The sequence below is a fragment of the Pyrus communis genome, chromosome 1 (genome assembly GCF_963583255.1).
Source record: "Pyrus communis chromosome 1, drPyrComm1.1, whole genome shotgun sequence".
NCBI lineage: Eukaryota > Viridiplantae > Streptophyta > Magnoliopsida > Rosales > Rosaceae > Pyrus > Pyrus communis.
Genome location: NC_084803.1, coordinates 5,824,540 through 5,836,713, shown reverse-complemented (window position 1 = coordinate 5,836,713; position 12,174 = coordinate 5,824,540). Strand labels below are relative to the sequence as shown.

General features: G+C 36.3%; 2 protein-coding genes across 2 annotated transcripts; both read right to left on the bottom strand.

The window, feature by feature from the left end:
• Nucleotides 1-5,391: 5,391 nt before the first annotated feature.
• On the bottom strand, nt 5,392-8,553 carry LOC137716687 (L-gulonolactone oxidase 3-like). Its single transcript, XM_068456079.1, has 3 exons — nt 7,762-8,553; nt 7,009-7,264; nt 5,392-6,325 (listed from the first exon to the last, which is right to left on the bottom strand). The coding sequence occupies exons 1-3, from the start codon at nt 8,443-8,445 to the stop codon at nt 5,484-5,486; spliced, it is 1,782 nt and encodes a 593-aa protein (XP_068312180.1). The 5' UTR covers nt 8,446-8,553; the 3' UTR covers nt 5,392-5,483.
• Nucleotides 8,554-9,250: 697 nt separating this feature from the next.
• On the bottom strand, nt 9,251-10,474 carry LOC137713837 (U-box domain-containing protein 26). The gene is given in 3 exon segments (XM_068453196.1): nt 9,251-10,155; nt 10,158-10,188; nt 10,262-10,474. Coding segments are annotated over 3 exon segments (918 nt in total). The 5' UTR covers nt 10,363-10,474; the 3' UTR covers nt 9,251-9,369.
• Between the last annotated feature and the right edge of the window lie 1,700 nt (nt 10,475-12,174).

The window sequence follows — 12,174 nt, the reverse complement described above, 5'->3', positions numbered from 1 at the left end:
TATAGCTTACATGTCAAATCAATCCTGAAACAAACTATTATTTCAATTTTTGCATATATAAGCTAATAAGCATTCAAAAGTTATCATCAAAAGTAGGTCTAAAATTATATCAGACGATTCTTCAAACCAAAAGTAGGTCTAATAAGCATTCAAAAGTTATCAGTCAAAATCCTTTGTTTTTAAAAATTTCTTAAATGCATGTGATCAATTGCCCCAATAGTTAAGATCTTATATCCTCCCAATTCACTTAATATAGCTCATATTTGGACCATCACTAGTAATAATAATATATAAAAAATTAAAATAAAATCCTAAGTGAATACCCTCTTTTTTTTCTTTTCTATAACTCCTTTAAAATCTTAATTAATACATCCATATTTCCATGAATTTTTATAAACTTTTGAATCTTGATTAAATCTGCTAGAGCAGATTTGAAATTTACCACTTTTATTAGAATGTTTTTCTTTTGCATAATTGATTCTTTGAGAATGTCATTTCCAGCTTAAGGAGAAAGCTAGGGATAAGAACTAATGGCTCCCATCGTAATCTTCTTTCCGTTTGTTGTTGCACAAAAGCCAATTGGCTTTATGGGTTAGGTCCCTCTCCTAAGTCCAAAACAGTACCTACTGCTTCAACCTAAAAAAGAAGAGTTCTAGTATTGCCCCCAATATATTATACAATATATATATATACACACACACATACACGAGATTTTAATTAAAAGCCAAAATATCAAACTTTTGCTCCAATAAATACAGAAAAATTGTAATTAAAAAGGATCTTATAGATAAACATGCTTATTCTTATAACATATTAATATATATTTGATTATAATTTATACATCATCCAAAGCTTTTCAGCAACCTAATATTTCGTTTCCTAGCTTTAATTATTTAACGCATTATATAAGTAACGTAAAACCAAAAGGTGCAAGATTATATTAATGATTTCATCATCGATCAGCTGGAGTATATGTAAAAAAAAGTATCAGAGGCTTTTCATTATCGGTCCATTTGTTTATCCAACTATAACAAATTAAAAGGTGCGGTCCAACCTCATAAACCTAGCTGCCACATAGACATCTAAGTAGGTTTATTGTTGCCATATTTTACCCCAATTGCCAGTGTTTAGAAGCCTTTTGAACGCGCGACTGCCTTCACTGATAGCAACAAATTCGGCTCCACTGCATACGTTACAACTTGGAATTACTTTGAAGATTTGAAGTGTTAGAAATGTCAAAGTTGAAGCATCTGCATCCATCGCTCTTCGTCAATCTCGAAACCATGATAAGGCGCTGCAGTATGAATGAGGGTACTTATCTCATATATATGCTTATGGAAATCTTATTTGATATGGTTTTCGTTTTGCATTATATTTTTTTTATTATGCAAATCGACCTAATTTGTATATCTGGTTTCGTTTGGTTGATGTTTGGGTTTGCGTTGATGAAGCTTATGCATGGGCTCCCTAAACCTGCAGCTAGTTATTAGGTTACTGTATTGGTCATGATGCTTATGTCTAGTCATTCTAATAAGTAGGTTCATTGGACAATATGACAAAATGGACAATTCATCCATTTATATTAGATTTGTAGAATTTGCGAACCTAAGGCTAAGATTGTGGAATGTACAAGTGGTGTACTAACTAAATTTTTTGCTTTAAAATTACAGGACCAAAAGAGATGGAAACCATGCTTAGCTCGACACCAATATGAGTCACGATTGAGATTAATTTGTTGTATAATTTGGAATATATAATAGGATAAATTGGTGAGCTCCCATACGATCTGTATTCATTTCCCTCGTTCGCTAATCTTCCATGCAAGTAGTGCATGCAGAATTTGATAACTGCTTCCTAATCGGTCTAAATTATAACAGCTCATATTTATTGGTACTACTTAATTAATTTACTGAATAACCATATTAAGCATGGGCATTGCTGGGTTGGTTGGATTGGACTTTAATCCGTTAGTCAATTTGATAGGCTCGAGCTGACATTAGTGAAACTCATTTCCACCCAAGAGAATGGCCAAATTAACCAACAAACACCCCCCCCCCCCCCCCAAACCAAAAACCATTAAGGCGGGTTGAGTTGAGCTGGTTCAACGAGTTGAGATTATTTACTTTTTTTGTTATTCTTAAAGTGAGTATTAATTAGTGACAAATAATTCAAAATACAACTTAAATAATATAAAGTTAATTTGTAGAATCATTATTTAACTAAAGTATATATAAACAAGTGTGTTTTTTATTTTTGTCAATTGAGATTTTCAATATAACAACCGAAAAGTCAAAATAAAAGAATAATAGAGCAATGCTTCGTTACACAGCAGGCTCCCTCACGAGTGTGTTTAGTAACTATTAAATTTTATGTACATGTCTATGTACAATTGTACATACATTTATATTTAAGAATTGTTGATATTCGGGTGAGCCAGTTTTAATCAAGTTAATAATACATCAACCCAACTCTCTCATCTATTGGATGGGTGATCATGTTTCTATCTAAAAATTAATTTTTTTTTGAAGTTTACAACCCAACTCAACCCCACGAATTTTAGTTGGGTTGGTCAGTAAACCCACTACAGTGCCCACCGCTAAACCAAAATTTAATTTGTTTTGTTTTTAAGCTGGCCTTGGGGATTTAGGTTTTCTTGTTTAACAAGGATGGTTTTATTTCCTATTTTTTAGTTAGTTAATGTTGTATTCATTTGTTTCCTATAAATACCTCTTTGTAAGAAAATTAAAATATTGCATTCAAGAAAACCCCAACTTTCAACTTGGCATCAAATTAAGCTGGGTTGGCTCTTCTTGTACCCGCTCGGCTGCAATCTCCTTTTTTTTGGGCTTTGCATCACATATACAATTGGTAATTTTGCAAAGAGTAAATTGAAGTAATGGTTCCTCGATTTTAATTAAATTGGAGCAATGATCATTCAACTAAAAATCTATTACCATTGGTCCCTCAACTCATCCAAATATGTAGCTATGATCATTTTCGTCAACTTCGTCAAAAGTTTGTCAAAATGAATTATGTTGGAATAATCATTGCTACAATTGGGGTCCCTCAACTCATCAAAATGTGTTGTTATGGTCATTTTTGTCAACTTCATCAGAATTTTGTCAAAATGAGTTATGTCAGAAGGACCATTCCCACTTGGGTTAAAGTTGATGGACCATTACTCCAATTGGGTTAAAGTTAAGGGACTATTTCTCTAGTTGGATTAAAGTTGAGGGACCAATGATAAAATATTTTTAGTTAAGGGACCATAGTTGCATGTTTTGATGAGTTTAGAGACCAATAGTAATGAATTTTTAGTTGAGGGACCATTAATTCAATTGAATCAAAATTAAGGGACCATTGCTACAATTTACTCTTTTGCAAATTAAGTTCGTTATAATTTTTTGTTAATATATATATATATATATATATATATATTTTGGAGTTGGCATAGTTTGTACTTATTGCTACTGCTTTGGAGTTTGCATAGCTTTTTATTCCTTTAAATTGGTTGCCGTTGCTGCATATTTGGTTGGGATTATTGTTTTTCTGCATTCTTCAAATATGTTGTAGGAAAGATAATGACTGGCCTTTGGGACCATCTTGCATTGGCACTTCACTCTATTGCTAAGTATTGCTCGTATAGAGAGGAGCAGAGAGGAGCAGAGGCTTGTGCAGTTTTGTATGACTCTTCAGGATGATTTTGAGTTGTTTCGTTGTTTTATTCTGCATCAGACCCCACTTCCTTATGTTAATTATGTGCGTCATAAGTCACAAGTCAAATATTTGGTTGGGATTATTGTTTTTCTGCATTCTTCAAATATGTTGTAGGAAAGATAATGACTGGCCTTTGGGACCATCTTGCATTGGCACTTCACTCTATTGCTAAGTATTGCTCGTATAGAGAGGAGCAGAGATTTGTGCAGTTTTGTATGACTCTTCAGGATGATTTTGAGTTGCTTTGTTGTTTTATTCTGCATCAGACCCCACTTCCTTATGTTAATTATGTGTGTCATAAGTCACAAGTCAAAGAAGTTTGTTTGCAATCACGTGTTGAAATTGGGTTCCATTCTTATACTTGTCAAGTAGAAGGAACAACTCCAGCACATGACTACAAGCGAATTTCTTTGGCTTGTAACTCATGAAGCACATAATCAACAGAAAGAATTGGGTTGCGGCCCAAAATAGGACTACGAAGCGACTCAAAATCATCCCAAAGAGCCATAAACAAACTGCACAAGTTTCTACACCTCTCTATATACTTACCAATAGAGTTAAGTCATTCAGATTCTGCCAATGGAAACTTGTTCCAAGGGCCTCTTCAATACTTTTATCGCCTTGCTAAGTGGTACGTATAGCTATTAGTTAATTGATAACGCTTAACAAAACTGGATGTGGCATGCAACTTCCCAACTTTGTTTGATGCCGAGAACTTTGCAAGTTGCATGCCTCGTACAAATTGGCATAATTTTCTGCGTTAGAACTAAACGGAACGGAAACAGACTTCTTTGGCTTATATAATTGGCATACAAAGTTATATATGATCGTGTTCAAAGATCATCGAGTAGTACTGAGGTAAAGTTTAAAAGGAAGCAAGTGGTGACTTCGACTTCGAGAGGAACGCTATGACATGCAAACATCGAGATGTTGACTGATCAATGTGCGTCCACTGTACAGTACCTTCTGTATGAATGAAAGAATATCATCGGATCCTCCTTTTGCTGTCGGATCCATGTATATGTCGGCAGTCAATAATGTAAGGTGATACTATTACTTTAATCTTATTAAATCTTTAAGTAAATAAAAGTGTGTTGTTCTATCATAAAATAAAAGTGTATTGCAATTTTCTTTTAATCAAACATGTATTGTATTAAAACAAACAGCTAGGGTGGAATTCACCACTACTTCCTAGATTGATTTGAAAAAATCTGAATTAAGTATCCAACCATAACAGTTGGACACAAAAATACCAAGTCATTTCATGGAAATTTAACTAGAGAAAGAAACACAAATATAAGAACAAAAAATAAAAAATAAAAAGACAATTCCAACAACTGTATTCCAATTCTTGCTCTCACCCCTTAATTCCAGTCCATATAGATACAACGTATGGAATAATAATAATAATTTTTAAAATGCCACTGAAACTTTTGTAGTAGATTAGAAAAACAAACATCCTGACAATTCTAAGCTTTATAAAAATTACTTTAAGAGCTCAATTGGAGAAAAAAAATCTCTCTTATATCTACTTGTCATGCTCTAATCGATTCTTTTAGTTGTGAAATTTTTTTGATGTTACAAAGTAAATTGGTTTTTTCTCTCTAAAATATTTAAACTTGAAGTGTTTTTTTTCTAAAGTATGATGCTATCAATAATTTACATCTGAAAAGGTCGAATATATATATTTACTACCTGCATTCATATAGATTGTCGATAATATTTGTCAAATAATAAAATGATCTGTTCCTAACACTCCGAAATGATTAATCAAATATCAAATTAGTTTTGTCACTCTCTGATTCTACAGAGGATGATGAGTACCTACAAACTCTAGCCTCCTTATAAATAAGTCCAGGTTGACAGAAATACCCTTTCACAGGGCTGCAATGCCGATCTTCAGAACATATACAAAGACCCTCCAAAGCACACCCATCAGCACTTGCACCTGCTTTCCCAAACAAAATCTCATCCGACCATTCACTCGACAATATATTTTGAGGATCCAACAGTCTTTTCACACCCAAAAACTTGTTAAAATTAGGGTACTTTTTCTGCACGTCCAAAAACGCTGCGTTTCTGTTTTTAGCCCAGTGTGGCTTTGCCCCATGCTTGGAAAATGCCAGTTGCTCCACTTCTTCCCACACGTCTTCATTGAACCTTGGAGTCCATGCATCAGCGGCTCTATAGTAATTAAAGTCAACGACCACGGAGTTTTCTTGTTGACCAAGATAGGCATCGGAAACCCTAATGAAACGAATTAAAAAACCATTGTAAATATCCACGCCACAGAAGTTTTCTGGTTTTAGGTCTCGTAGTTTTTTGACGTCTCTGATGAAGTCTGCAAATTTTGATGCTGGAAATATTGCTGTTGTCTCGTAAAAGAAGAGGCCGTTGATTCTTGGGTCCCATGCACAGGAATTGTCTGTGCCTGTTGAGTACAGACATGAACCTGAGGTTTGCATTTTTCCCTGGTGGCCTACTACAGGGTAACCAGTGAAGATTAGGTTATTTTTCAAACCATTGGCCAATAATTTCTTGGCCCCCAAAAATGTAGATGCTAGTGTGCATTGGAAAACCGAGCTTCGTCCGTTGTCCAACGTTTTCTCTGCACATTTCGAATTTACACCCTCTTTTAGTTTTTATGTCTAGAGTAATATAATAACGTAACAAATTAAACTATATATTTGTACCATTTTAACTAATTATCGAGTATGTATACCACTCTTTTGAAAGCACTGGGGCTTATAGAGGCGTGTATGCATAATTAAGCCTCAAGTCACGTAATGGGCACATGATGCATTTTGAGTAATGGATGATCATGTACTCTATATGCATGAAAACACATTATGCACATATTGGCAACTGATGCTAACACATTTTATTATTATAGAGGTACTTCTTATATCAATCATTTAACATGATACAAATAGCAACACTAAAAATTAAATGATTTATCAAACCCATGACTTGAAAAAAAAAAATGATATGTATGTGAATCACATGCACCTATATATTTTTATAGGCGAAAATAAACTTAAGTGCAACTTGGTGTATATTATTTTGTATGGTCGTACTCTTTCTCTATCCTCACAATACATATAACATTAAGAGAGCACATTGATGCATCCAGTTGTACTTAAAATTTACCTTGGAGGTGAGATCTATTGTTAGCAATGGGTTCCCACATAAGAGATATAATTAATGTTTTTCTTCTATATACAAGTAACAGAAGAAATATTATGCCCAAAAATTACAAAAGTAATAGAGAATGAAAGAAGACATGATTACCTGTTGCTCTTATAGTCTTGGCGATCACAACAGAATTGGACTGGAAGCCTATGAAATCATATGTTCCATCGCCTGCTGCGGTGAAAGGAACTCTGTTATCGTATCTGTATGCAGCTGTATGCTTCGATGGATACCAAGTTATGTCTCCAAACTCATACTTTTTAGCATGCTCCATGTATATGTCCTCTATTTGAGCATCGTCTGTAAAGTTATAGGTTATGCTCCTTTTGAATGCTGCCTCCAATCTCAACTTCACCTGTATACTGACCAATTTCTAATTAAATCTTACTTCAATAATTCAATAAAACTTAACTATTAGAAAGTTATCCAACACTGTTTAGCCACTGATAGAGAAAAGCTTTCAATAGGGCGCAACCTAATCACGTAATTAGTCAGGCTATACATATAAAAAAATAGGTCCCAATATGTGGATACTATACAGCCTTACATATGTGTGTCTGATTCTTTTTGAAAGTATCTAACAATTACGTGATTTGGTTGCTTTATTGAAGTTTTTTTCCTATCAATGAGTAGTACTAGAAACACCAACTTATTAACGTTAATTTTTAAGATCTCAAATTATGTAACCGCATTCCATTTGTTTTTTTTTTTTAAGCTCACTCTAGACTTTACTTTTTCACCGCAAAAAATAAATTTTATGTCAATTAGTATTCAAAAGTGGGTGTAATTAGTAAGGTTAACGACTCTAATATGATTGACCATGAATATAAGAAACAAGGACTGTTTACCAACCTTGGAGATGATACCCAACAACCCCAATGAAACTTTTGCAGCTTTAAAGATTTCATCTTTTGAATCGAATCTGAGAATTTTCGCATACCCTTCTGATCGGTTTGCTGGAACAACAAGATTAAGACCAATAACATGATCATGCACTGCTCCTCCTCTTCCCCACCACGAGCTTCCATGTGCTCCCGTGCTTATAAGCCCTCCTACACTCACACCCTCCCAATACGGCGCAGCCACCAAGCTCAGCCCAGCTTCCTCTACTTTGTCGATCAACTGTCGTAGCCCTACGCCGGCATCAACCGTGACAGCTAAATTCGCCACATCGATTTCAATCGTGGAATTGACATTGGCCGTGCTTATTAGCATTGCGTCTCCAAAACTCATGTCGGGACATGCCAACTTTGGTATGGTATGTGAAAATTTGCTCACCACTTTGATCTTGACCTTGTTTTTGCTTGCGAAAGCCACGGCGAGGCGGAGGTCCTCTTCGGTTTGTGGGTGTGCCGCGGATGGGACGTGGCAATCTTTTCTATCACCCCATACGCCGTAGGAGTTGGAGAGGCTGCACCCGGTTGATGCGTCGCAGCGAATTGGGGGCGGTGGCGGCATGGCTTGGACTGTAAGCAGCATGGTTGCAACCCAAATGACATGGTGAAAAACACCAAGGAGCCACCAGAAGCTGTGCATAACTATTCTAATTAATTTAGGGATCTGTTTTTCTTTTTGTACAAAGTTTGAAAGGGGTTTTCAAAGGGAGGGAGTGGGGATAAGGGACAAGGAAGGCAATGCATTGAAGGGAAATGAGCACTTGGAATTAATTACTTGAATTTTACATTACGATTTGTTTACTTAATTATATGTATATACCAAGTCGGTATGGCCCTTTTTGGATATTGAGCCAAATAATGGGATTAAATATCTTATCTGTTGATGGGGTAAGATGTTATTTGTTGCCCATATTCGATTTCAGTACAAAAGAAAACAGTTGTCATGGGAACATTGGACCCTTCGCAAGCGCACTAATTACAAGTTTGTTTGATAATTATGTTATTTTTAGTTTTTTATTTTGCACTATCGCCAAATGGAATGTATATCAAGGAGAAGAGAGGACCGATGAGAGGCGGTGGTGATAGAGGAGTAAGGACTGTAGGAGATTACTTGTAAGATAATACTATTCGCACAATTATTTTTATTTTTTACGTACTTTTGTTAATATTTTGTTGTTGATTTTTTTCAATTCATTTGATTCGACGATTAAAAATTGAATGGATTTTGTGAGAAGTAAAAAAATGATACTTGAACAACATTATCATGTGTGGAAACAAAATTTTGAAACTGAAAATGAATTATTTTCAATTATCATTGTGCGTGTTATTCATACCCATTTTTTTCCATCAACATCTTTTTCATCTCTATATATGTGGCACAAAAATGAAAAATAAAAACTAAAACTAGTCCAAGTTTAAAAGTTATGTTAGTGAGATGAGTTTGATTAGGTAGATAAGAGTAGTTTATTGGAATACCAATTTACTAAAAAAATTAAAAGAACAATAATACATTATGTAGCATTACTACGTTTGTTGATCCTCTGCCAAACAAACAAAGACCACATTAGTTCTCTTGAAGCACCTTCAGTAGCTGGGCCCCTTTCCTCCTCCCTCTGCCACTACAATCCCCTTGCAAAGCCAGCTCCACCGCACGCGCCACCTCCTCCGGCGGTGCCGCCGCCACAGCCTCCGCCGCCTCTTCATTGTCCCCACCACCATATATCACCGCCAGCACACCAATCGCATACTCCTTACCCCGTGCTGACGTCCTTCCCATTATCATCACCATAACCGGCACTGCCATTGCATGCGCCCTCACCGCCGCCGCCCCCTCCGCCACAGTACACATCAGCTCCAACGCCGCAAGGGACCGCTCCGCCGAAGCAGCCTCCAACTCCAATGCCGTCTCCACCACCGCTGCAGCCGCACCGGACTCCACCGCCACGTGACGGTTTCCCTCCGCCAGACAAAGCGCCAACAAAATTTTCGTTGCCGGTTTTGCCGCCGCCTTGTTTTTTAAATTTCTTACTACCCCGCGCATTAATTCGGGCGGGCAAACCGGGTCTGGTGGCGGGTAAGGAACAAGTGAGCGTTCTAAAAGGTGAAGCGCCGCGATCTGCTCCGGGTATGACCCGATGCTGAGCTGGAGCTCCACTGCATGGAAGAGCTCCTGCAGGTTAGTGGAGGAAATGGGTTGCGGCGGCGGCGGCGGCGGTTTTGATGTAGGTTCGGGTTTTCTGTCGGGTTCGGGTTGTGAGTAAGGGAGGATGGGGGAGTCCGGGAGATCGAATTTCCACTGGGTGAAGCTTTGGGAAGTGGAGGAGGAAGAGGAGGCGGAGTCGGGTTTGGAGGGGCAGTGGTAGTGGGTTGACGGGTCGGGCGGCTGAGGAGTAGGAGGTGATGAATCTAATGAGAGTGAAGGTGGTAGTGGGTCGGAGGAGGAGAAAGGGAGCGGCGGAGGGTGAGGGGTTGTGGGGCTGAGGACGGTGCGGGTGCAGTGGCGGAAGAAGCCGCAGGAGAAGAGATGGGTTTTGAGCTTTGGGTGCTGAGTTTTCATGGGTGCTGAGTCTAACTCTGCTGCCGATGAGAGAGAGAGAGGGAGAGAGAGAGAGAGAGAGAGCAGAGGAGAGAGAGCAGGGAGAGCAGAGGAAGATGGTGAAAGTTGTAAGGATGTGGTGTGGCCATGTGAGTGTGGGGAAGCGTCGTCCTAGTCTATATATAGAGGTTCCAGTACTGTGTCAGTTTCCACTTTGAGGCAAAAAATAATAACACAAATTTAAAAAATAACATGACGTGGCATTTTCTTCTGGTTACATTTTACATGGGTGGTAATTTTTACAGATTTGGATTCTCTTCTGAGTCCAAGGAGATGATCCTCCTGATCAAGGATTGTGGACTGTTAGATTTTTATCTAAACGGTTACAAATAGGAAGGTCATTTTAAAATTATAATAAGTATTGGCATTGGATGTTCACAGTTCTTGGTTACGAGGATCCTCTCCTTGGGCTTAGGAGAGGATCCAAATCCAATTTTTACACAGAAAGAGCATCCGGATCCCTTCCACCTAAACCCCATGATCTACAAATTCGGATTCTTGAAATTTGATTTAACGATTATAAATAAGAGGTCCTATTAAAAATTATAATAACTTTAACCGTTAGATCAAATTTTAAAAGTCCGAATTTGTGGCTCATAAAGATTAGGTGGAAAGAATCCAGATAAATCTCTTTCCTTTTGACACTTTGATTTTCTAAATTTTTTTATTAAATAAAAGAGACGGACAAGAAAATTAGTAAAAAAAAAACAAGTGTGAATACCCGGAATTTTTTATTTTTTATTTTTCTTGAAATGTCACCTTGAAGTGTTTCGTAGATTAGTATCTGACATACACTTTCAACCTATTTCACATACGGTGCCAAACATGTACTAAATCAAATGTCTGATACAAATATGATTTTTTTAGCCAAAATGGTATTTGAGATTTATATGACTCCTTACTTTGGTCATTGAGATTTGAAATCGATAAAATTAGTCCATAAGTTTGTCAACCATCAATTATTTTGGTCATTTTTTGAAATATCTCCATTGAATAAGAATAAAATGACAAAAATACCCTCAAATTTTGTCAAATCATTTTGCCTTATTATTTATTAAATTGAGGGTATTTTGTCATTTTGATCCCTTACTTAACATAATTTTTCATCAAAGTACCAAAATGATTGATAGTGGACAATTTCAGGGACAAGTTCTATTGATTTCAAATCTCAAAGATCAAAATGAGGAGTTATGCAAATCTCAGCAACCATTTTGACTAAAAAGCCTACAAATATTTCAAATCAATTTATAATGGAAAAGCTTAATGCTATTAAATAAGGACTAAATTTATAAAAAATACTCCTCTCAATTTAATAAATACTTAAGCCAAAATAATTTGACAAAAAAAAATGTAAGTTTTTTTATTTTTTTTATTTTTACCATTATTTAACGAAGATTTTCTACATAATGATCAAAATGATGAACAATGGGTAAATTTAGAAACCAATTCTCTCGATTTTAAATCTTAGAGACCAAAATAAAAAAATTTGCCAATTTCAAGAATAATCTTAGTAAAAATCCTTCAAATATTGAAGTAAATTGACGATCTAAAAAGAAAAGTGCAGTTTATTTCGGCACGCCATTTTTCACCTCTTGCATACTCATTTTTATAGTCATTAAACAAATCGAAGAGGAATTGAGTGCTGTACTTCGAAAAGGGATTGCAGAACGTGAAGAATAATGCGTAGAAATTACTCCCTTACTGCATCAAGTTTCTTTTTACCGGCTATTGCACACTTCGCAAAACAAGTACGGAGAAATCACCGACATACGA